The 24,044-nt window shown below is 43.8% G+C and overlaps 2 protein-coding genes and 1 long non-coding RNA gene across 14 annotated transcripts; 2 read left to right on the forward strand and 1 right to left on the reverse strand.

Annotated features, from left to right (window-relative positions):
• The first annotated feature begins 201 nt into the window (after positions 1–201).
• LOC101077194 (stromal interaction molecule 1-like) lies at positions 202–16,355 on the forward strand. Of its 7 annotated transcripts, none has more exons than XR_003891115.1 (15): positions 202–609; positions 1,288–1,434; positions 8,005–8,135; positions 8,210–8,324; positions 8,491–8,602; positions 8,824–8,939; positions 9,008–9,185; positions 10,850–11,027; positions 11,101–11,268; positions 11,336–11,436; positions 11,724–11,965; positions 12,181–12,283; positions 12,481–12,602; positions 13,051–13,114; positions 15,630–15,706. XR_003891115.1 is itself a non-coding variant. In XM_011611090.2 (14 exons), the coding sequence occupies exons 2-14, from the start codon at positions 1,290–1,292 to the stop codon at positions 15,654–15,656; spliced, it is 1,680 nt and encodes a 559-aa protein (XP_011609392.1). In that variant the 5' UTR covers positions 206–609; positions 1,288–1,289; the 3' UTR covers positions 15,657–15,799. The 7 variants fall into 7 exon arrangements, 5 of the variants coding, with proteins under 5 accessions (XP_011609392.1, XP_029704811.1, XP_011609390.1 ...); XR_003891116.1 differs by having other exon boundaries at positions 208–609; positions 11,724–11,959; XM_011611090.2 differs by lacking the exon at positions 12,481–12,602 and having other exon boundaries at positions 206–609; positions 15,630–15,799.
• LOC115252793 (uncharacterized) lies at positions 12,508–20,810 on the reverse strand. Of its 4 annotated transcripts, none has more exons than XR_003891122.1 (5): positions 20,505–20,810; positions 17,976–18,099; positions 17,109–17,281; positions 13,030–13,389; positions 12,508–12,612 (listed from the first exon to the last, which is right to left on the reverse strand). It is a non-coding gene; the product is annotated as an uncharacterized lncRNA (long non-coding RNA). The 4 variants fall into 4 exon arrangements; XR_003891119.1 differs by having other exon boundaries at positions 12,508–12,712; XR_003891121.1 differs by having other exon boundaries at positions 12,508–12,712; positions 20,483–20,810.
• Positions 18,330–23,976, forward strand: dub (duboraya). Of its 3 annotated transcripts, none has more exons than XM_029848953.1 (7): positions 18,330–18,353; positions 21,980–22,069; positions 22,574–22,642; positions 22,729–22,797; positions 22,871–23,116; positions 23,273–23,669; positions 23,737–23,976. In XM_029848953.1, exons 1-6 carry the CDS (start codon positions 18,345–18,347, stop codon positions 23,666–23,668), a joined length of 879 nt encoding a protein of 292 aa, XP_029704813.1. In that variant the 5' UTR covers positions 18,330–18,344; the 3' UTR covers position 23,669; positions 23,737–23,976. The 3 variants fall into 3 exon arrangements, with proteins under 3 accessions (XP_029704813.1, XP_011609386.1, XP_011609385.1); XM_011611084.2 differs by lacking the exon at positions 18,330–18,353 and adding an exon at positions 19,238–19,298 and having other exon boundaries at positions 23,740–23,976; XM_011611083.2 differs by lacking the exon at positions 18,330–18,353 and adding an exon at positions 19,240–19,298.
• The last annotated feature ends 68 nt before the right edge of the window (positions 23,977–24,044 follow it).

Here is a 24,044-nt window from a genome sequence, read left to right on the forward strand (position 1 = left end):
TAGGGACAAATTCGGAAGGAAATGATCAATTATTATATTAAGCATTTGTTACATTGTCTTAACATTGTTATGCTACATATTGCTAGATATTGAAAGCTTGGGTTATTCTGAAAGAAGGGCCAAAAGTAATCACTCATAACATGATTTCTGGCTCTTTTATGGCAAAAATAAAAGAAAGAAAAAGAATCCAGGCGGCCTGTATGACACTTCGCCAATAAAGGGTAAAATGGATTAAATTAATAAAAAAGAGAAAAGTCGTTTATGATTTTCATCACTTGCTGTACAGTATTTTGGGTTTCATAATAAGGCTTTTTCCACGCGACCTTTTATATAAATATAAAATATTTGATTAATTTGAATACAGGTAGATGACAATTTGTTAAATTAACCGAAGTAAACGTAATACGTCTTTTAAATGTGCATCTAATTTCCGAGCTTCATGTTGGTCCCTGAACGCAGCAAATCGTTGTGGTTTTTTTTTGTCTCCAGCACCACTTTTGTCTCGCGGGGCAAAGCGCTGAGGAACGCGTAAGCTGTCAGATCTGAAGCGTCGTGGTCGGATCTCTTAAAGCCGATCGATGGACTGATCAGCGGGCAGCGGCAGCACAGGTAAGTGATCCTCTCTGCCGACACGAGACGCGGTTTCCTGCCGGAAGGTTGATGAGAACTTGAGCAGCTGTTTGACCTCTGACCTCAGAGGAAGTTTGATCGGCCGGTTTGATCAGCTGATAGGTTCTTTAATTCAGATCCGCGAACGCTTTAAACACTGTGGGAACTTTTTTTGGCCATCTGTGATGACGCTACCGCTAAAAACGTTTGTTTATTTTTTCAGATGAATAATCGTCTTTAATTGTTTTCTTATGTAATTATGACATTAATTATCAACATCTGATATGAGTGAGAGGTCATTTGCTCAAGGAGAAGGCCGTTTAGGGTGTCATCCAGGAAGTCTAGATCCCAATCTCCCACTTTTTTTTTCTTTTTTTTATCCCACCTTCTGAACTCCTTAATGATCAAGTGCGCGCAGCAGGAGTCTAACTGGTTCACCAGCGTTCCCAGAGCAGACTGGGCAGTGAAGGGAAAGAAGGCTGTCCATCCAAAACACTAGTGCTGAAAGTTTACATCTGACCCTTACTGTCATTGTGGAGTCTAGATGCATGGAAGTTTTAATCTGCATCCTCATCTACAGTTTGTGGATAATATTTATCACTTTAGATGAAAACGAAGCTCTCTTTTATTTTGAAATGATGTAAACCGTCTTTAAAAACCTTCTTTTCTTATTTTTAGACATGGAGAGTGTGTGTTCGTGGCTGGTGTGTGCATGCACACTGTGTGTACTTTTTGTGGGTGCTGACAGTTCACTGGATGTAGGTGACCACGCCCACCTGGACCATCAACACACCCATCTGGTTTCCCCTAGCAACACAGCCTCAGGTAGGAAATGTTCCAGGTGTGTTTGTTTTTGTAAGATAGAAAAATTGTGAATATCAAAACTCAAGTGTTTTCATTTCTGAAACATGGATTCTCAATTCCTTCTTCTATAAATTTATCTTTAGATGCATAGAAAAAAAAATATTTGGAGGTCAGAATTCTGATTCTTAAAGTTACAGATATGAGTAAAAAAGTTATGATTTATAGTTTGAAAGCCAGATCCGAGGCGCTCTGGTTGATCCTTCAGTGGGGAATAAACCTGGAATATTTGTTTATCTTTGACTTCTTAGAGTTTGAAAAATAGGAACATTTGTGTTAGCATGTTAACAATAGCATGTTAGTGATAGCATTCATGAATTATCAGGATGTCAGAAGTGTCACAAATTTGTGAAACCACTTATTTTCTGCAAGTTCAAATACAAACTTTGTTACTTGTCAGTGTTGATTGATCTTTGTTGCATCAGTTGAAGCATTTATGGTTTATACACAGTACACGGAGAGAAATCAGTGTGTGTATGTGTGTGTGTGTGTGTGTGTGTGTGTGTGTGTGTGTGTGTGTGTGCGTGCGCGTGCGCGCGTGTGTGCAAATTGCAACAGTGAGTAGCTCACCACAACTTCCTGGAGATGACATTCTGACAATCTTGCAGGAAACATGGAGAAAGAATTCTTGTAAACTCTTCGTTGTTGTTGTTCCTGCAGGAGTCAGAGAAGCTGTCACCGAGTTATAGAACCAGCCGCTGGGTTTATCAGAGTCCTTCCTTTACTGTCAGGTTCAGGTGCTAACAGAGCTGCAACAACAAAACAAACTCAATGAGACGTTATGTTGTAAGTTGCTGCCACTGAGCTGCATTCAGGTCCTGCCATCTTCTTCTGCTTTTAGAAGAAAATAAAACAATAAACCGCTGAAGGCACATGAAAGCGGCTGTCTGCCACCAGGGGGAGCTCTCTCAAATCCACAGCCTTACAGACATGTTGGCTGTTGTTGTCCTGAACACTTTGGTTTCCTACTTTAACATCTTGTTATTGCAACATCATTTGTTCACTCTTTCACCTGTGTGTGTGTGTGTGTGTGTGTGTGTGCGTGTGTGTGTGTGTGTGTGTGTGTGTATGCCCGTGAGTACGAGGCTTGCCTTACTCTGTGGGGAGCAGAATCTTGGAAAAGTGCACGATGGGAGGTTCCTGCTGTGCTGGAGTGTGTTCAGCCTGATGTTGAATGCATGACTTTGACTCAACCTTCCTGTCTTTCATTCTATTATCTCTGTATTTTTATCCTCACAGCTGCTGCTGTTAATCTGAGCACTAAACTCAGAAGCTCTTTCCTCACCTCTCACTCTCCTCACTTCTTTGGTGGTGTCATAGGAAGCCACAGCAGGTTTTCCGAGGGATTTATACTGGGATTAACTGACTTAATGGTGCTCCCACCTTTTGTTGCATCTTTAATTATGTGTGCTGTTGCTGTGACAGTCCGCCCAGCCGTCCACTCTGAAAGGGTATTAAACACCCACACAGATAAAAATGATAAAGGAAGGCTGCACCAGGTTATCAGGTTGAGGCTTAATATGAATAAAAGGGTTACAATCAGAGTTCCCCTAAAAATTCAAATCAAGTGTCTTTGTTCTGAAGACATCGTTCTAGTGTAACGTGGTGGAAAACAAGCTGCAGCATGAAAACCTGCACGGTGTTATCTGGAGCACCCTAATATTTACTCAGAACACGCGCACACAGAGACATACACACTCAGACACACACACCCTTTTTCCTGCCACAGTTTAGTTTGCTCTGTTTAGCACCAAATTAAGTATTTTAAGTCTTTTAGGTTCCAGGAAAACGGCATTGGACCCTTTAGTTTTCTACAGGCTGTCAAACAGGTGTTTGTATGTGGAAATTGCCGTGCGAAGATGCTGCATATTAGTTCTCTGACCTCTGAGCTCTTCATGCCAGTTGATGTTGCTGCAGATTCTCAGCGGTGAAAAAGCACTGAAACTTCAGCCTTTCAGTGGAAAAAGGAAATTCATGTATTAAGTGTAAAATCACTGCATTTCATCATCACGTTTATAACCTAACATGAGCTTCTCCTTCCTTAAATACTTGCCCTCTTCCTATAAATGCGATATTACACTTTAGCTAAAATCTGTTGCTGGTAAGATCGATAACACCTGCAGCCTGGAGGGTTCACTGGAGGGTTCACAAGCATAGCTAAACACCCCGACGGTAAGCTTGAAACCAACCCTGAACTGTTAAACACACCTGAGGTTGTGTGCATCAGATAGAATGTCCTGACTCTGCATGAGCATGTACAAGAACACACACACAGATGTTCTGGAGATTGAAATGTCCATATCTAGGTGTGAAGCTGTCGCTCAGTTGAACCAGTTAAGATCTGCTCTGTTTAACCAGTGTTGTGGGTGGACTCACTGCAGCTTTAGTTAGCTTCAGCTAGCACCACTACAAGAATCTCAATGGAATATAATCTGTGTCCAAGGTACGTTTTCTGTGTCAACTGGACTGTTTTTCTTCTCTTGAAGACGTTTCACCTTCTCTCCAGAAGGCTTCTTCAGTTCTGAGCTTGCTGGAGACAGAGCTTGGAAATATAGCCTTTGTGGACCATTAGCATGCTAATGATCAGGGTGGTCATCTGAGAGTCCTTGGTAGGGTCGTTCACCTAGTTTCAATTGAGGTGTCTGCTGGCTCACATGGTGGTGAGTCACCAGGTCTCCTGAAATGGTGTAAATGTTTGGTTTGGTTTTTTCTTTGTGATCAAATTTTTTATTTTCAAGTAAAGGCAGAAAAACAATACAGAAGAAACAAGCCCAAGGCCAAGAACATGCCATAGGACAAAATACAGTGGAGGCACCGTTGAACAGAGAGAAAAAAAACACAAATTCACATATTGACAAAGATGGAGGGGACTGCACTAAAAAAAGAAGAAAACACCGCAGGGACTATAGTAGAAGAGCTAGAGGAGATAAGATTTTATGTCATGCTTCTTAAGGACTCAGCGGTGCTAGGCCATATGTTGATTGTGGTTTCATTTGTGCCATTAATCCGAGCAGTTGAAAGCTCCATGTAAATGACATCGAGCTGTTAGTCCAGCAAAAACTAGTCTTTTTTTTAGTTTGGAAATCTTATTTTATTATTGTTACAGGCACCATTACATGTGTCAGGTCAGATAACTTAGCAGCAATATTCTTCCAGAAACTTCGGACGGGAGGGCAGTCCCAAAACATATGGATGTAAGGGCCCAGAGCTTTCAGAGAACACAGTTTACAATATGGGTCATTGATAATTTTCATATGATGAAGTTTAATAGGGGTAAGGTATGTTCTATGCAAAAAGTTAAAATGGATATGTTGATGGTCTGGGTTTGCGAGATGCTTCCTTTATACTGGACCAGACCATATTCCAATCAAACTGCTGAGCAAGGTCAGGACAATCTTTTTTCCAAATTCTCTCGATGGGGAGTGAGGCTGGGTCCCTTTGCAAAAAGCAGTATAATTTAGAGACCATGCCCTTAACACCTTTATGTTTAGTAAACAAGTCTCTTAATGGGTGGGTCGGTAAAGAGCACTGCCAGGGCATACCATGTGCTTTAAGTGCTGATCTTAGTTGTAAGTAAAAGAAAAAAGAGTAATTTGGCAAGTCAAAAGTCACCTTAATATCATTGAAAGAAAGTAACCCAGAGTCGTTGCAGATATCCTTAAGAGAGCAAACACCCCTCTGTTGCCATTGGGGAGCAGCAATAGGCCTTCCTCCTATTAAAATACCATTGTTGTTGAAAATTGGGGAAAAGGGGTGCCATTTGCAAGCCAGACGACAGTGTGTCTCAACTTGTCTCCATGTCGATACAAGATAAGAAATTAGGGGGCCAAAACGGAATTGACACTGTTTTTTAGAAATGTTGCTAAAGAGAACATCCTGAAGAGTCCACGGCTGAACTGCATTACTTTCTAGCATGCGCCAGGAGACAGAAGAATGAGGATTAAACCAGGAGAGTAAGGGCCTAAGCACGAATGACCAGAAATATAGCTTAAAGTCAGGTACTGCTAAACCACCATCCTCCCTCCTTCTCTGCAGGACAGACAGTTTCAAACGAGGGCGCTTTTTGTTCCATATAAATTTGGCGGTTGCAGATTGGAGCTTGCTGAAATGATCAGATGGGGAAGGGATGGGAATCATAGAGCTAACAAAGTTGATTCTGGGCAAGATGTTCATTTTGATGACAGAGAACCGGGCACGGATAGACATAGGAAGATCAACCCATCGGTCCAAATCCCTTAATGTTTTGTTTAGAACCATTGAGCAATTATATTTAGTGATCTGGTTTAGAGAAGGGAATATTTCAATTCCTGGATATGTAACGTGTGGTACTATGGGAATGTTGTTTGGAAGGACAGGGGATTTAGCAGCCTCATTGAGATGTAGGAGAGCAGATTTGGACCAATTAATTTTAAAACTTGATAAATTCCCAAACTCTTCACAAATAGCCAGTAGGTGTGGTGTAGATTGAGCTGGATTTTCTAAGAAAAATAAAACATCATCCGCATATAGTGACAGCTGATGCTGGGTGTTGTAGACAGAGATAGGCAAGATCAAATTAGATTGACGAATTGCTTCGGCTAAAGGCTCCAGAGAAAGTACAAATAACGCAGGGCTGAGCTGGCAGCCCTGGCGTGAGGACCTGGAAACTGAGAAAGGAGAAGAATACGTTTGACCAGTCAAAACCTGAGCAGAAGGATTTGAGTAAAGCGTCTTAATCATTCCAATAAAATTCTTGCCAAAGCCCATTGTCTCTAAGACAGACCATAAGAATGGCCACTCTAAACAGTTAAAAGCTTTCATGGCATCCAGTGAGAGTACAGACATAGGTGTTTTGTTGTCTGTTGCTGCCTCAATAATGTGAAGAAGATGCCTAACATTATCAGTTGCCAGACATGACCTTATGAAACCTACCTGGTCAGGGTTGACCAACAACGGCATGTAACGTTCAAGACGGTGAGCAAGGAGTTTAACAAAAATCTTCAAGTCAGAGTTTAGGAGGCTGAGTGGACGGTAGATAGAGCAATCAGTGGGGTCTTTATCCTTTTTCAGCAGTAGGGAAATGAGGGCTGTGTTAACATCCCTCGAAAATCTACCCTTTTGAATCGAGAACACAATCATATCTAAAAGAAATGATGCAAGAAATGATGCATCATGTACTCGGCAATGGCGTCGATGTCGGTGTCTCGACAGACGCTCGGGACATTTTTCTTGGAAGACATCATCGGCATATGTTTTATACCAACATAAAATGTTGAGGTAGAAACCTGTAGCTATTAATTAAATAATTAACAATTTGACAACGCCGGGCAGAGAGCAGTAAGCCTGGGCTGCCATCTTGTCCAGCCGATCACGTGACTCTCCCAAATGTTTGGATTGTTGTTGGAAGGAGTGGAGGACTGCATTGTGTGATAGGAAGTGCCTTAGCCCACCACCTCTGTTTAAGGATGGTTTTTCCAATTTGACATGGATAGCTTCCTTGACACCCCTCTCAAACCATCGGTCTTCTCTGGCCAGTACCCGTGCTTGGCTGTCCTCAAAGGAATGCCCGCTCTCCTTTAGGTGTAAGTGGACTGCTGAGTCCTGACCTGAAGAGGTGGCATGTCTGTGTTGTGCCATTCTTCTGTGGAGAGGTTGTTTGGTTTCACCAATGTACAGTTCCTTGCATTCCTCCTGGCACTGTACAGCATAAACAACATTACATTGTCTATGTCTTGGTGTCTTGTCCTTCGGGTGTACCAGCTCTGAGAGGGGTGTCAAGGAAGCTATCCATGTCAAATTGGAAAAACCATCCTTAAACAGAGGTGGTGGGCTAAGGCACTTCCTATCACCCATATACAATGCAGTCCTCCACTCCTTCCAACAACAAACCAAACGTTCACACCATTTCAGGAGATCAGGTGATTCACCCCCATGTGAGCCAGCAGACAAAGGGGAGACACCTCAACTAAAACTAGGTGAACAACCCTACCAACGACTCTCAGGTGACCACCCAGATCATTAGCATGCTAATGGTCCACAACTGCTATATTTTCAAGCTCGGCCCCCAGCGAATTCAGAACTGAAGAAGCCTTCGGGATGGAAGGCAAAACATCTTCAAGAGAAGAAAAAAATCCAGTTGACACAGAAAGCTTGGATAACTATGAAGTGGATGATTGAGGATCTACATAGGCAATATAAACTATGTGAATGTCTGCTTCCTGTCAGACATTTTCACCACTGTGTTGGTGGAACTGGTAACTGTTCCCTGCCTCTTTTAATTCCCTGCAGTATAAAAATAAAAGCAAATTTTAGAATAAACAATAAAAATATATCCTATTTTAGGGCAATGTTCCAGCTCATGGAGCTCAATAAAACTCAGATTTCCTCTCTGGATGTCTCTCTTCTTCCTTCACCCAAACAAAGATGACAGCTAGAAACGAGTGGTTTTTTTATCAAACTGACAGATTTTTTCTAAGTGGTAATTCCTGCTCAGTCAGGAAAATTAAGTCCAAACAGGGTTCATCCTTCAGAATTGTGACCCAAACCTTGTTGCAGGTCTGTGTTTGATAGATCAGCTGCTCTGTCAGGATGAGAACGCTCTGCTGAGTTTTGAGGCCATCTGTAGCATTCACAAGCTGATGGACGAAGATGACGATGGAACGGTGGACATGACGGAGACAGATGAGGTGAGGTGAACACCACCACACACTCTGATAGACTCGGCTATTGCAAGCTAATGCTAATGACAGCCACTGCTCAGTTTCTTAGGGAGGACCTGAAGTACCATGACTCCAAAGCCAAACACAGCAGCTTCCACCGTGTCGACCTCCACATCAGCCTGGAGGATATGTGGTCCTCCTGGAAGAGCTCTGAAGGTGAGGTCACGCGATCTCCTGAACACGGTAACCATGGCTGCGGCCTTGTGAAGCAAATCAGGTTAGGTGTCAAACCTATCCACAATTTGGAGAAGTTTGAAATCGGAAAAATGAACCTTTGTTACATTAGATTATACTACAACCTGTGTATGTGTCTGTGTGTCAGTGTATAACTGGACCCTGCAGCAGGTGGAGGACTGGCTACTCATCAGCGTGGAGCTTCCTCAGTACACAGAAAGCTTCAGGAAACACCAGCTGGATGGAAAGGCCCTACCCAGGTGACACTGGCCGTTTCAGACCATAGTCGCGAGGACCGTCTGGGGTTTCAACCGACGCTGTGCTGAATGTTTGCTTTGGCACCATAAAGAGCTCAATCAAGCTGTTCTCTCTTATGGTCCAAGTAAAGATGTGAAACTCCGTATTTACTCTGACTGATGGACAAGCGTCTCCTTGTCTTCTCTCTGTCTGTGAGTGCTCAAATGTTATTAAATGGTTGCAGGCTGGCGGTGAAGAACACCACCCTGACCGTGACTCTGTTGAGGATCCTGGACAGGAGTCACGCTCAGAAGCTGCAGCTCAAAGCTCTGGACATCGTGCTGTTCGGACCGCCTCCAGGTTGGAGTGTGATTTCACATGGTTGGGCTAGGGGCTGCCGGTTTTTGAATGAGTGTAATGTGTGTCAGCAGGAAGACATAACCAGTGGAAGGATCTGGTTCTGGTGATGTCCATTCTCATGGCGCTGGGCGGATGCTACTTTGCTTACATCCAGAAAAGGAAGTCTCGCAGTGACCTGGGAAGACTGATGAAAGACCTGGAGGGTCTGCAAAGGGCTGAGCAGAGCCTGCTGGAGCTGCAGGAGAAGTTAGTCCACTACACCCCCCCCCAGCTTTGGACTAAACAGTCACTTTTATTAGCATATATTTCTATATATAATAATGTATATAAACGTGGATGATGCATCTTGGTCGCCCTGTGGTAGTTGACTGCAATTAGAAGACTAGTCCCTCCCATTAACAGATGTACCTTTAGTCTCTTTAATTATTAAATGAAATAAATCAGGTAAAATGTGATGATTGACAGCTATTTATGAATACCAGTTATTTTATCGCCATCAAGGACAGAAACAGTAGCCAAGGAAGAATGAATTAAAGAAATATCAATTATTGTTTTCATAGTTGTGCATTCTGGTTGTGAACCATGACCCTCGTAGAAGATTTAAAGTGGTGATGATAAAGAGCTTCTCTCATATAATCCTGACAGACAGGCAGATTATTACCATGACAGAGTGGAAGAAAGGCAGGCAAAGAGAGAGAGAGAGAGAAAGACACGTTAAAATCATAACCAAACTCTGTGTGTGTGTAATAGAGAGAGAGAGAGACAGTAAGACACATGTTAAAATCATAACCAAAATCTGTGTGTGTGTAATAGAGAGAGAGTAAGATACATGTTAAAACCATAACCAAACTCTGCGTGTGTGTAATAGAGAGAGAGAGAGAGAAAGAAAGACACATGTTAAAATCATAACCAAACTTTGTGTGTGTGTGTGTGTGTGTGCGTGTGTGTGTGTGTGTGTGTGTGTGCGTGCGTGCGTGCGTGTGTGTGTGTGTGTGTGTGTGATAGAGAGAGAGAGAGCAGAGTGGGCAAGGAAGAGACTGGATATTCTGTGACCATATAGGGACTTAAGACAGAAGTTCCTGTGGAGACAATCTACACACAAATATGTGTATGCTGACAGACACAGTGCTGTGTGTGTGTGTGCTACTGTATGAAATACTTCTACAGCTCTGCTACTACTCTCATTACTATTGTTGTCCTCCTACTGCTGTTAGTGCTGTAAATGTACCATTGCTCCTATGTCTACAGCTGTACTCCACGAATGTTCTCCTGACACCACTTTTACTGTTTTTAGTACTAAACTCCTCATGTCACAGGACCTGGAACTAGTACAAACAGCAGTTTGTGTGTTGACCACGATCACACCTATGCTGATATGACTGCACTTACACTGGAGAATTCCCCTGTTGTTACTGTAGGCAGCTGCGTATCACAATCTAATAATACTACAATTCTGTCACCACTTTTACCTCACCTTGAGGAACTTGCAGTAATTCTTTTAGGTGCTCAGTTACATAACGTCTCACATAAACACAGCAGAAATGCAGAATTTTGCCAATCTGCCCCCTTGCAGTAAAAAGCACATCGCCCCCTGCTGGTAATGAGTATTAACATACAAGTCGTTTTAGCATTAAACACCACAGAGAAAAAGAAATGACACTACTGTGATAATAAACTACTGTTTCTAATGATTATGGGAGTAAACCAACAGAATTTTTAGGATTAAAACTTGTCGTTCCTGTCAGGTTTTTTTAAAAACAATTGTATGTGTGGCAGTATTTGCAGTTTTGTATCCGAGGATGCAGCTGTGGTCATAGTGGAATGAAGAGGGGTCGATCATCTATGAGGCACAGAGTCTGTCTCTATGACAATAGTCAATCTGGTGCTGCAGTGATGATTGTTCCTCTCAGGCTGCAGAAGGCTCAGGAGGAGCAGCGCTGTGTTCAGGTGGAGAAGGTGAAGGTGGAGGAGGAGCTGCGGAGCGAGATTGACTCGGCCAAGGAGGAGGCCCATCGCCTGCGTGAACTTCGAGAAGGAGCAGAGACCGAAAGGAGCCAACAGATATATGAAGAGCAGGAGCTGGAGCAGGTAGTCCAGCAGGTGTAACCACATCAGCTGAAGCATGAACAAGTGTGTAAACCCTCAGTTGTGTTCACGGCAGGTTCGTATGGCCCTGAGGAAGGCCGAGAGGGAGCTGGAGTCACGGGCGCGCCTGCCTCCACCTGACTGTCTGCAGAAGTGGCTTCAGCTGACGCACGAGGTCGAAGTTCAGTACTACAACATCAAGAAACAGAGTGCAGAGAGGCAGCTGCTTCAGGCCAGAGAGGGGGTGAGGACAGAAACACTGGGTGAGACTGGTGATGAAGGTGGTGACAGCAGCTATGATGGTCTTTCAGGCAGAGAAGATCAAGAAGAAGAAAAGCTCTCTTTTTGGTACCTTTCATGTGGCACATAGTTCCTCAATGGATGACGTTGACCACAAGATCCTCTCAGCAAAGTGAGTGAAACCTGGAAAAACTTCTTTAGTTTCTCGGGGAACTTCTTGGAAGGGGTTCTAGAAACACACAAGCTGAGCCCAAATGACCGGGGTGGTTTTAACTAGGCTTTATTTAACAAAAGGGGGGTCTAAGAACGTTGGAAAGGTAACTATAAAGCTGGACCGAGAAGAAGGAAGGAAAAAGGGATTCTATAGAAATGGCGAGTGAAGATTAATGTGAACACATTTATCGAACAGCACACGTAAAGGCTGCAGCCACCTGTGTGAATGCACCCTCTGCTCCTCAGACAGGCTCTCGCTGAAGTGACGGCGGCTCTACGGGAGAAGCTCCACCGCTGGCAGCAGATCGAATCTCTGACCGGTTTCTGCCTGGTCAACAACCCGGGTCTGGCAGCTCTGGCTGCTGCTCTCAACCTGGACCCAGCCTTCCTTGGACTGCGACCTCCGACCCCTCAGCACCTCATTCTCTCCGATGACCTGGACGACATGGATGAAGACATCCTGTCTCCCGGGACGCTGCAATGTAAATGTACAGTATGCAACGTGTGTTTTTCATGGACAAACATTCAGAGGGGGAGAATCTTAGCAGCTGTTGAATGGGGCGATGGTGACTGAACCAGCAGTGCTCAGCTCACAGGCCAGTCTGAGAGTTCTCCTACTCACCCGAGGCGTGTTTAACACCTTCACCCCTCCATCTGATTGCTCCTTTTTCTTGACATCTTTTTCCTGATTGGCTTCCGCCAGACGCTGCTTGGCAGATGGACCGGCGAGTGAGCGACCTCTGGCCCCTGAGTGGGATGGCAGACACCCAATCACCATGGAAAGACTCTGGTTGGCCTCACCCCACGTTAGCCTTCCCTTTCCTGATTGGTTTATTGATCACATGACCGCGTTCACATGAACATTCAAGGACATTCTAGACATTTGCTCTTGTATCAGCATAGCTTGTGAGCTAAAATACTCGCTGCCAAAGTAGATAAAACCAGGAAGTCGATGCGAATGCGAACGAGTGACATTGTAAATAACTTTGATTTGAATATGCAGATGTTCATGTGAAGGCTCCCTCACCCTCCTCAGCCCATTTCCACTTCTCATCTTCTTCCTGTCCGAGCACCTGGAAACTCATCATGAATGTTCCTCCTCTTCTCACTAACATCCTCTTTAAGGTCCACAGCGCTGCACAATTGAAGCTAAAATCATTTCAATTTGGCTCCTGGCAAATGTGCATTTGGATTTCCAATACTTTGGATTAGCCGACAGAAAAAGCCACCATAAACTATAAAGAAAGAAAACTATTTGTAATGTGGTTCTGTTATTACAAAACTCTACAAATCCACTAGATTTTCATTAATGATTCCAGGAAGCCAGACTGCCCAAAATGAGGATGAACAAATTAATCTAATTAATAATTGGCATATCTCTAAATTCTTCTGTTTTGATTTGGGCATTTTTGGACCTCTGTATTTAAGATGTGCTTTTTGTGAACAGACAGTCATTTTTCCTGTGACTCTTCACTTTTTTATTTCCTTTTTTCCACGGTGAATCGGTTTCCTGTATCAACCAATTTAAAACACCCAAACCAGCCCAACTCACCAAAGCTTCTCTCTCCTGCAGCTCCCAGTCTGATGCCCCGGCGACAGAGGATGGCAGAACCAGTTCTGACCTTCAGTTCTCAGAGGTTGGTTCAAGGGTTGGGTCCTCAGCAGGAAGCACACCCTCACAGTGGCCGACCGAACCGCAGTCACTCCATTGGCCAGCTGGAGTTCCTCCGGGTTCCCTCTGCTTCCCTTTTCTCTTCTTTGTCTCACCCCTCCATTGGCTCTGCGCTATCGTCCCTTCCTCACCATTCTTCTTCCCATGCTGAAGGGATTGCACATTTCTCCTCGCTGCTCTTCCGTTCCTCTCATTTTCACTCTCTGCATGCATCTTCCAGCCTCCCACCTGAAGGGGGAGCTGTGACAAGGCAGAAACAACACTGTGGCTCCAGTAGCTTTGGGTATTTTACTCTACATCAAATCAAATCAAATCAATTTTTATTTATATAGCGTCTTATACAATCAAAATTGTTTCAAGGCGCTTTCCAGAATCCCAGGGCCTAACCCCAGACAAGCAACAGTTGCAAGGAAAAACTCCCCTTTAACAGGAAGAAACCTTGAGCAGGACCAGGCTCATGTAGGGGGACTGATGGCCGGCTGGGTAAAGTGAGAGGAGAGGAGAGGAGAGGAGAGGAGAGGAGAGGAGAGGAGAGGAGAGGAGAGGAGAGGAGAGGAGAGGAAGAAAGAGAGGGAGGGGGAGAGGAGAGGAGAGGAGAGGAGAGGAGAGGAGAGGAGAGGAGAGGAGAGGAGAGGAGAGGCACGGCACAGAGCACAGAGCACAGAGCACAGAAACACACACAAAAATACACTATACAACGGGTCAGCGGGGCCGGAGGTCATCATGCAGCTCCGAAGGCGGCGATACCTGTAAATGAATAGGGGGGGGGCATAAAAACTACACAGGAATCAGCATAACTAGTCTGCTTGATGAGGAGGAGGAAAGGAGAGGAAAGGAGAGGAGAGGAAACCATGATCCAGTGGGGTGACAGAGGCCTGTCAGGTGATCATTTTTCCGGACCCCGGCAGCCTTGGCCTATAACAGCATAGCTAAGATGTGACCTAATGATTAGACGACCCCCTAAGTATGATAATTTGTCTATCTATGATAGTAACTGGAACTACAGAATTAGTAACAATAAGCTTTCTCAAAGAGGTAGGTTTTAAGTCTGATCTTAAAAGTAGCGATGGAGTCAGCCCTCCCTGTCCAGGTACGGGAGGCTGACTCCATCGCTACTTTTAAGATGGTTCCATAGCAGAGGGGCCTGGTAGCTAAATGCTCGCCCCCCCCATTCTACTCCTAGAAACTCTGGGAACCACAAGTAGAACAGCATTCTGAGAGCGGAGCAGTCTATTGGGCTGGTAAGGTATCACTAGCTCCTCCAGGTAGGATGGAGCTAGGCCTCTGAGGACCTTGTAGGTCAAAAGAAGGGTTTTAAAAATTATTCTAAATTTAACAGGCAGCCAATGAAGCGATGCCATTACAGGAGTTATGTGATCTCTTTTGTCAATACCTGTCAGAACTCTGCAGCATTTTGGATCAACTGGAGACACCCTGATAATAAAGAATTACAATAGTCCAGCCTAGAAGTAACAAAAGCATGAATTAACTTTTCAGCATCATGCCGCGTCAGTAGCTTCCTAATCTTTGTGATGTTCCTCAGGTGAAAAAAGGCACTTCTAGAGACTAATTTAAAAGCCTGACTGAAACATCTCAGACAGGCTGTTCCTCTGCAGGTGCTCCAGTAACTGAGTCACCACCACCTTCTCAAGAACTTTAGAGATAAAAGGAAGGTTGGATATTGGCCTATAATTTGCTAATACATCAGGATCCAGTGATGGTTTTTTAAGCGACGGCTTAATCACTGCCACCTTGTAGGACCGGGGTACAAAACCTGTCACTAAAGAACCATTGATCTGGTCCAGGACAGAACTGCCTATCAATGGTAAAACATCCTTCAACAGGTGTGTTGGGATGGGATCTAAAAGACACATGGTGGTCTTGGATTTCTGAATTAGCGAAGACGCCTCAGAAAAATATATAGGACTGAAGGAGTTTATGGGCTCATTGGAGAACCTGTATGTTCCCACAGTCACATGCTCCAGTATTTCTGTACTAACAACAGGGGAAATGTAAAAAGAATCCTTCTGTACCTTCCCTCTTTTCATTGGGGTAACGGGAACAGAGATACACTGGGCTCGATCCAGGTGTAACATTTTATTCAAATTGAACCTTTGTGGTTAGTAGAAAGGTGGCGCAATTATTAATACTAACAGAAACTGGTCACCAAATGCAATAGAACCAAACTCTCTGAACATCTGTCCAGTGTGTAGCTGTAGCATTGATGCACTTAACTCAATAACTGAAATGCTTTTAAACCAGCTGCCCGGTGCGTCCCATTCTGGTGGCTGCTCTGTGTTCTTCCATCTGTGGGTTTCCCCACCTGCTGAATTTGTTGTCCACAACTGAGCTCTTTCTCTCTGATTTTAGGTGGGATAGGAGATTATCTGGCGAGAATAGATTTTTGGGGGCGGGCCTATTGCTGTTTTAATTTAATTTAATAAGCCTTTATTGTTTGATACCATCTCTCTGTTTTTCAGAGATATTATGAGTCGTTCGGATTCTGACTCCGCCCTCCCTCTCTCACAAAATGAAGCACGAGACCTGTACAGTTCCAAGCCCCGCCTCCAGTCAGGCTCCAGGCTCCACCCCCTGCAGAGTCTGAGCTCCAGGGTCAGTGGAGGAGGAGGACTGGAGAAAAGCTCCAGCCTCGGGGAGCTGAGGGGTAGTGCCATCGATGGACTCGCTTCCTCCTGTTCGACCCGCTCGCTCTGGCTCACCTCTGACAACACTGATGCCCAGGTGGCATTTTCCTCCTCTGCCTCTTCCAGCTCCTCTGGTAATGGCCGAGGGATGGTTGTACAGTTCCCAGCCAGGAGAAGTCCAACTGAAGATAATCTGTTCGAAGACAGTGATCCATCCAGCAGCCGGAGGAGAAAAGCTTTTAATAAGATCTTCAAGAAAAAGCAGGGACGCCACTAAAGGACCCCAGGTGACATGTACGGGTCACCTGGATCAGCTCTTCACTCACAGGGAACAGTAACTCCAGCACTTCACTCTGTTCATTCAGATGATCTTTCCAATCAAGGTCAGACCTGGACCTCACAGACCAAGCCAACAAAGAAGCCCCAGAGGAGGAAATGAGGGCCCACAGGACCTTTCTGAGCATTTATGTCTGCACCTTGAAACCTGCTAATGCAAAAAGTTTGTGTTGTATGTTTCTCTAGTGACAAAAATTAATAAAAAAAAGAAATCGTCTTCAGTCAAATTCATGCTGCAACCAGCAACTCCATGAAACAGCTGCTCAAGGGTGGGGGGAAGAGGGGTGGAGCAATGGTTTGGTTGATTGTTAAAGGGAGAAACACCTTTTAGTTAAATCAGGCTAACATTTTTCCTGTCGGGTCCTAGCTGAACACTGGTTGCTCTCTAACAGGTGCTTCCTGTTTGACGGCCTGATCTGGAAACTGATGTGCCTTTTAAGGCAGTGACTAGATTTTGTAGTATTTAAAATTGCTGAACAAGAAAAAGAGCTTTAAAAGTGAAGAATTTAGTTAAGTTAAGTAGTGATGTCTCTGTCCTCCATCAGTGCACATTTGATTGTATCACCTGAGGACAAAAAACAGGACATGAAACAGAGGAGAAAGTCAGCTGACTGGTGTTTGCTCAGAGGCTTTAAATCTAGTTATTTACACGAAACCTCGTGGTGTTTATTTAAAGAGAACAGCTGTCGGTGAGAGCAGACTTCATTAACCACCCAAACGTAAATACCATCTCCTGAAACTCAAACATATCTCACATGTTTATAGTTCAGGCTAAATCAAGAATACAATATAGGTGACTGTACTTTATACTTATGTTTAATTACACTCCTAAAAATAATGACTTATTGCAACTCCTGGAGGCTTTTAAATCTCTTATTCCTAAAAGTTTTTTTTTTTTTTTGCTTTGCACTTGATTTTCCCTCAAAATCAAACTGAAATGTCTTCAAAAGTTGAATATCCAAATTATAAAAAACAAACCTAAACACCGTTGCATATAAACCGGAAGTGGTCATCGGGGCGTCACAGTTGTCCGCGCGCGCGTCACCTGGCTGCAATGTGGACGTTTGACCAGCAGGTTGAGGCGATGAGCTGGAAACGGTGATTAAGGAGTCGTGTGGTCTCATTAGTGCCCCCTGGTGGAAAATCTGTAACTACAACAAACAATATTACAGACCTCTCAAGACTTCCACAAGAAAATAATTACAAGCTCAGAGAAATGCTTTGTATAAAAACAAATATAATGTATGGGGCAAATATAATTGTACTTATTGTAGATATTTGAATACAATTAAGGCTACATTCAAAGGGAAGAAGTGGAAACCAAGGCCCCGACTTCCAGAAAACAGGTCTGGGCCTTGGTTTCCACTTCATTTGTGGATGACACTTGGGTTAGAACCAAGACAAAATAAGTGAAATCTTTTACTGACCATGTCAATGCAGTGGATCATAACATCAAGTGCATTCATGTTGGGAACATTTTGGCCATTGCCCGCTACTACACAAGCTAGGCATGAGACAAACCCCAGACCACCGTTGGTACCTTAACAATAAATCCTCATTTCAAACTGAAGAAATTTCAAAGTAAAAGTTACTTCAAATGTCCACTGAGACGCCCATGTGCCAAATTTGGAGCATGAAATCAAATTCCCAACTAAAGACCAATATGATTCAAACTTTAACAAGACTTTTGTTTATTTTCCAGTCAACTCCAGTGTCCAGTCGAATAAGTCCTGATTCAAGTCCCAGACTCTGGTCAGGACATGTCCACAGTCACGTGAGACGTTTGTCAAAGAGACTGGGTGGATGTTGTTTCGCTTAAGAGTCTTTCTGAGGGTGTGTGTTCACCTTATAAGGCTCCCTTCTTAATAAACACTGTGACTTCCTGTCACGTTCCCCTCCAATCACTTCCTGTTTCAGCTCAGGGACCAAACAGCAGTGATGATTGGACGAAAGACAGACTGTAAAACACCTGAAGGGAGAAGATTATTCATGAACAACAAGCTGACTGATTGTTATCGAAGGACCTCCCAGAACGTTGCTGCAACAGGAAACTCAAGACATCAGATCAAACCGTCATTTACAAACCGTGGATTCAGTGGCTTTGAGCCTGACGCAACACACAAAGTTGGTGAAGGAAAAAAGCAGAAATGAAAGAAACTTATTTCAACTTCCCTTTAGAATGCTTTTATCAGAGCTGCGTGGAAAGAACGATACATGAAAAAGGTTAGTAAAAACAGCATTTCAATATCTGCACTCCTGGTAAAATATTCCAAAGATCTCATCCAACATCAAAACCAAAGCTGAGGTTTTACATCCGAGATGATAAATGACCCTGCAGACGATGAGGCGACATGCACGCACTCTCATCTCATCTCATCTCATCTCATCTCATCTCATCTCATCTCATCTCATCTCATCTCATCTCATCTCATCTCATCTCATCTCATCTCATCTCATCTCATCTCATCTCATCTCATTTCTGGAGGATGTGTTGTGGAACGAAAAAAAGGATGTAGAGGAAATGCAGCAGGTGTAATTTCCAATAAACATCTGCTGTGCAGGATGAAACAATCCCAGCTGTTCTCTCAGCAACGGTTTTATTGCTGCTGAACTGTTCACCTCAAAACTCACAGGACTTCAAGATTAATTTAACTTTTCAGGCTTGATTTTCAAATAAAATGCACACTTTTGTGTTGTTTTTAAAATGGTTTTACATTTATGTTTGCAGCAGCTTACTGTTCGAAGTCAATCACAAGAAACATGTCTTTGATTGTGAAGGTTTAATTCAGAGTAGATCTGTGCACCCCGATCAGACGCTCATCCTTTTTCTTTTAATCTGGAGGGGCCCTCACACACATCCTGGTCCCTCCGACAGGAGACCTGCTGCACTCTCAACACTCTAATTTACTCTTTTACTTCCACAATTTAGCCCCAAAAATCACATTAGGTGGTGGCAAAATGAGGGACAGAAATCAACATGTGACAACATGAGCTGCTTCTTGCTCTCTCCCTCCATCTCTCCCTCCATCTCTCCCTCCATCTCCCCTCTTGCTCTCCGTCGCTCCCCCCTCATCCCCCCCCCCCCCCACACACACACACACACACACACTTCTATATTTAACTGACGCGCTTAGACAGTCGACATAAATGCCAAGCAGCAGGATGGAGGTAGGTCGCAATAACTTTGTGTCTTCTTTTATTTGTCCTGTCAGAATTCAACAAATGGCACCAATTCTTTCTCAGAAAACTTTTGTTGTTTGAAAATTACAAAAAACAACAGGTTAATTTCATCGACTCAAACTTCTCTTCTGAGTGTTGTTGTTGACAGATAAGACCAAATATCAGTTCTTCTGCAAGTGTTTGAGCTTCTTTGTTTCTTGCAAATGGTTTATGTGAAACTGTAAAAGAGTTTATGCAGTTTGACTTCAAGCTAAATTTTCCAACAGTCTTTGAATGCAGCACATATTTGTGGATCACAAGTCACTTCTCACCATGATAAAACATTGCAGATTAAATTCTAATGATGCCACACTTGACACATGATTCCTCACTGCAAAAGTACACTGAAAACACTGACTGAAATGTGTGTTTTCATGAGTGTCCTTGCATGTCACCGAAGTGCAATTTAAAAAAAAAAAAAAAGCTGTAAAAATGTTGCTGATATTTCTGCAGGTTCATGTTCAATGTTAATACGACAACAGAGAAATACCATTACTAGAATAAGTATTATCTTTATTATGATAATTGAGTGTCCGTGTAGCGATAAAACATGTGACTGTCTTCAGGAAACACTATTGCTCCAGAGTGTTTTCAGCAGCAGTAACTTAAGGGTATCTTGACAGCACAAACTGTCGCTGATGCTAATCTTCCGGAAACACTGACACAAACACTGTCGATAAAGACAAATAATTCATGAGAGCTAAAACCATATATGCATGTTTGATTGAATGACATATTAATGCAAACATGCTGAAAAAAGGCTTTGCTGCAGTATTTTCCACTCTAGCTAGCATTAACCACCGCCTGCACAATTGCTGTTACTAAGTGTCTCAGTGTTTGGAGATTCATGTATTACCTGATGACCCTCCCAAATATCCTAATGTATTTAGGAAACACACAAGTAAACCTAGACATTTATCATCCTCATAAAGTGGTAGTGTTGCATTATGGGAGTCATAATCACAGGAAAACAAACTAATTAGCAGGAGCAGCAGCTATTCTTAATGACAAAACAGGAAAGACGCGCGAGCGCACACACAGACACACACACACATTGCTCTTATTGGCACAAGATTGTCAGTGTAACGTCACAACAGCTTGACCCTAACCCTGAACCCAGTTCTAACCTTCACCTTAAAACAAGTCTTCACCAACCTCAAACAGCAATTTGAAGTTGTAACAACCAGCCCAAACGTCCTCACTTTGCTAGTGAAATGTGTATTCTGGTCCTTACTGTGTACCATATACAAAACACTCAAACACTCAAAGAGGAAGTGGTTTAACGGTTTTGTTTCATTACACCATTGGTTTGTAGGACAGGTACACTGGAAAGACAGAAACAGCGTGTGTGTGTGTACGTGTGTGAGTGTCTGTGTGTGTTTGTTATCTGTTGAATGTCAGCTATGTCAGCCCCTTGGGATAAGGCCCAGCAGCAGCAGCAGCTGCTGCTGCGTCTGCACCCTGTTGAGTTTGTTCTGATGGACCCACCAAAAGAAGCTTCATCGTCAGGCTGCTCCTCAAACAAAAGCATTGCTCAGATGTTGCTTTCCATTCCATTATCGGCTTTATCGTGCAAATCAAAAATAGTACCAGTGATTTCTGCCCCAGAAGCTGAGATCAGGAATATATTTAGTCCCTCAGTGTCACTCAGCTCTGGAGCAGTGGAGCTTCAGTAACCATTGAAGGTCATGGAGAATTAAAAGCTCCTGTATTCCTCTACCTCCCTCCTCGAGCAACATGCCAGGCGGTCTTAATCCAGCATGTTTTCCTCAGTCTCCTGGCTGGACACGATCATCTCAGCCCCCCACAGTCTTCTGGGCGACATCCTGACTGAGTCAGCTCGTCCTTGGTGTGAACAGATTCTGAAATCTGCTGAGTCAATGCTTCAGCTCAGAGTTGAGAACCTAAATCAGGACCTGGCCTTTGGTCCCTAGACCGTTTGGTCTCAAACAAAACACGTGTGTGTTTAAACAGGATACGAGAAGAGGAGGATGCCACAGTCCCCAAACTACTTATCACCTTTTCCTTTCCTTCCTAACTCTAAAAATGTGTAGTGGGAGGACGGGACCAAACTGTGGTGGAGCTGGTATCATAGATGATTTAGGTGCGGGGCACCATCGATCTCACCACAGCTACTGAGGTTAGATCTCGGCCTGTCTCACCTCGTCCCAGCAGTTCCCCTCCCCCCTTCATTATTTCCCCTTGATCTTCAACATCTCATTTTAGTACTTTTCAGAGGCAGTTACTGATGTCAGCACAGAGTCTGAACCCACAGTGGCTGACGGCCCGTGCTTGTGCACGGAGGGGAAGAAACATGTGTGGCATGTTGTCATGTTGCTGAGCCTCTAATGAGCAGCTGTCCTCTCCCAACATGGCAACAATGCTGTTGACGCTCCCCTCTGCTCACTGAAAGTGACCCATAGCTGGCTGAGAGTTAGCATTAGCATTAGCAGGTATTAGCATTATGGTTAGAGAGCTAATGGTGGTATAATATCGGCATAATTTCCACTAACAACCAGCGGGTGTAGAGCCCCTCATGTTGTAAACTAAACTTCTATGAAGCTAATCACAATGGAGGAATGGAACTGTTGAATAAAATCACACCTATTACCTGACTGTCCTTCCTGCAGGAGGAGGCGTTATGTCGCCGCTCTGTTGCTGAGCTGGTGGGAAGGTTTAAAGGCTCGACTCATCACCAGGATGCTACAGGACAAGAACTGGTGAGTTTAACATTTGAAGTTTGCATCCTGAAAGTAAAAATAGATTTACAAATCTCAGTAAATCTGCTTCCCTCTACTGGCAGAATGTTGTAACTTCTGAGTAAAAGAATGCAAAAAACTGCTGCTCAGCTCATCTGCTGCTTCATCATGCTTCATCATGCTCACATGTTCCAGCTGTGAACACACAACAAAACTGTTCGTTTACTTCTGTGATTTTGGTCAGATTTGGTGTCACTTTGAAGCAGATCGTGTCTGTTTTGAACATTCTTTAAACATAAACGCTCTGTACGTCTGGTGTCCATTTGTGGCAGCTTTCTGACCTTTTGCAGGTTTCTACATTTCTGTGCAGTTTTTCTTACAGCTGTTATTTTTTTGGATTACACAAATATTCATTTACAGTTATTAATAGTGTTTAGTCTTGGTAGAGAGTGGTACTTGTGTTACTGTGTTATTACACAGTGTTTCAATACATAAATTAGCTTTTTATTTTGGTTTTACCTCCAGGAGAACCCAGTCAGACGCCGACCTCCTCGCTCTTTAAAGCTCCCCAAGACACAAGTAGACGAGCAAGAGGTGAGTAGAGCAGACTGATCACCATCCCTCATGAATGTTGATACTCATTCGTGTTAAAGTAAAGCTGTGTGCGTGCATGTGTTCAGCCTCCAGGTGTCACCTCTCCTCAACCATCCAAAGCGAAGAGAAACTCAGCTCTGATTGAGAAACTTCAGGTGAGTACAGCTGTGTTCGGTTGCTGTGTATACAGAGCTGTCCTCTGACATCCCATTGACATCATTGATGCAGGCCAACCTCGCCTTGTCGCCTGGGGCCCTGATGGCTTCTCCAAAGAGTCCTGGTTTCAAGATGTTCCCCCCAGCCTTCCCCCTGCCTTCTCCTGGCTCTGCCTCTGGTAGCGTGGTAACAAGTTCTTCCCCACAAACACCTACCAGTCCCGTCCCCACCTCACCTTTAACGGAAGAGGGCCCGGCCTCCTTTGAAGAGCCTCCCGTCGTGGGGGAGGGGTCTACACTGTCAAACACCAGCATCAAGGTCAGTTATTGGGTTAGATGACCTTGTGACACCCACTGCAGTGTTTTTATTGGTCAATGTCACATAAACACTGTAAAATCCCACTTTTGGCTGATTCAAAAGATAATGAAGAGATCATTATGACCTTACTTCTATCCTGCTGTTGGTTTTCTCCAGGGCAGAGCTCGCCACTCCCTTCGACGACGTCCTCCCTCCCGCCGCCACAGAAAGCCCAGCAGTGGAGAAGACATCAGCAATGCCAACGAAGGAGGAGACGTGTCTCATTCTGCAAATGAAGAGGGAAGAGGAGGAGAAGATCAGAAAGATGGACTAATAAATGAAGTAAAGGAGGATATAAGAGAAGTTTTAATAAGTCACACTGAGACCAAAACCTACGAAGAAGAAAAAGCAGCAGTCAAACATTCAACAGGTGAAGAAGGTGAGGAGAATGAGCAGATAAAGAATGGATCACCTGAAGGAGAGGACAGATCATCTGAAATAAAGGTTGAGGAAGAGAAGAAAATAATCCAAAAACAGGATGATGTTGGCAGAGGTGAAGAAGATGAAGATTGAGGTGAGTCGCACCCATTAAAGAGATGCTAACCTATGCAGGTGAACCTTTAACACGTGTTCTTCCACAGAAGGTGACGACTCAGAGACTCATGACAGGATCCCCAATTGGGAGCCTCGACACTGAGCTGCTGACCACAAAATGAGGAAAAACTCTCCCAAAAGCACTGAAAACCGTTGAACTGAAGTTTCCCCTTGACTCATCTCTTCTTTTTTATTGAATATAATGTGAAAACTGTTTCCATTGTTGTGTTTCATGCAGTTTGATGATGTGAATTTACATATTTAAAAGTCAACCCTTCAGAAACTTCCCAAATTGTACTTTATTTCAGAGTTACAGTTAAATCCCCCCACTAAAAGAGGCCTCCGCCCATCTCTG

Source organism: Takifugu rubripes, chromosome 15, assembly GCF_901000725.2.
Source record: "Takifugu rubripes chromosome 15, fTakRub1.2, whole genome shotgun sequence".
Taxonomy (NCBI): domain Eukaryota; kingdom Metazoa; phylum Chordata; class Actinopteri; order Tetraodontiformes; family Tetraodontidae; genus Takifugu; species Takifugu rubripes.

What these genes read in the sequence shown, in the direction of transcription:
- LOC101077194 (XM_011611086.2), top strand. Translation starts at nt 1,290, where the DNA reads ATGGAGAGTGTGTGTTCGTGGCTGGTGTGTGCATGCACACTGTGTGTA. An exon ending in GCTGTTCGGACCGCCTCCAG is followed by an intron (nt 8,940 to 9,007) that starts GTTGGAGTGTGA and finishes AATGTGTGTCAG; the next exon opens with CAGGAAGACATAACCAGTGG. An exon ending in CTGCTGGAGCTGCAGGAGAA is followed by an intron (nt 9,186 to 10,849) that starts GTTAGTCCACTA and finishes TGTTCCTCTCAG; the next exon opens with GCTGCAGAAGGCTCAGGAGG.
- dub (XM_011611084.2), top strand. Translation starts at nt 19,278, where the DNA reads ATGCCAAGCAGCAGGATGGAG. An exon ending in TGCCAAGCAGCAGGATGGAG is followed by an intron (nt 19,299 to 21,979) that starts GTAGGTCGCAAT and finishes TCCTTCCTGCAG; the next exon opens with GAGGAGGCGTTATGTCGCCG. An exon ending in ATGCTACAGGACAAGAACTG is followed by an intron (nt 22,070 to 22,573) that starts GTGAGTTTAACA and finishes TTTTACCTCCAG; the next exon opens with GAGAACCCAGTCAGACGCCG.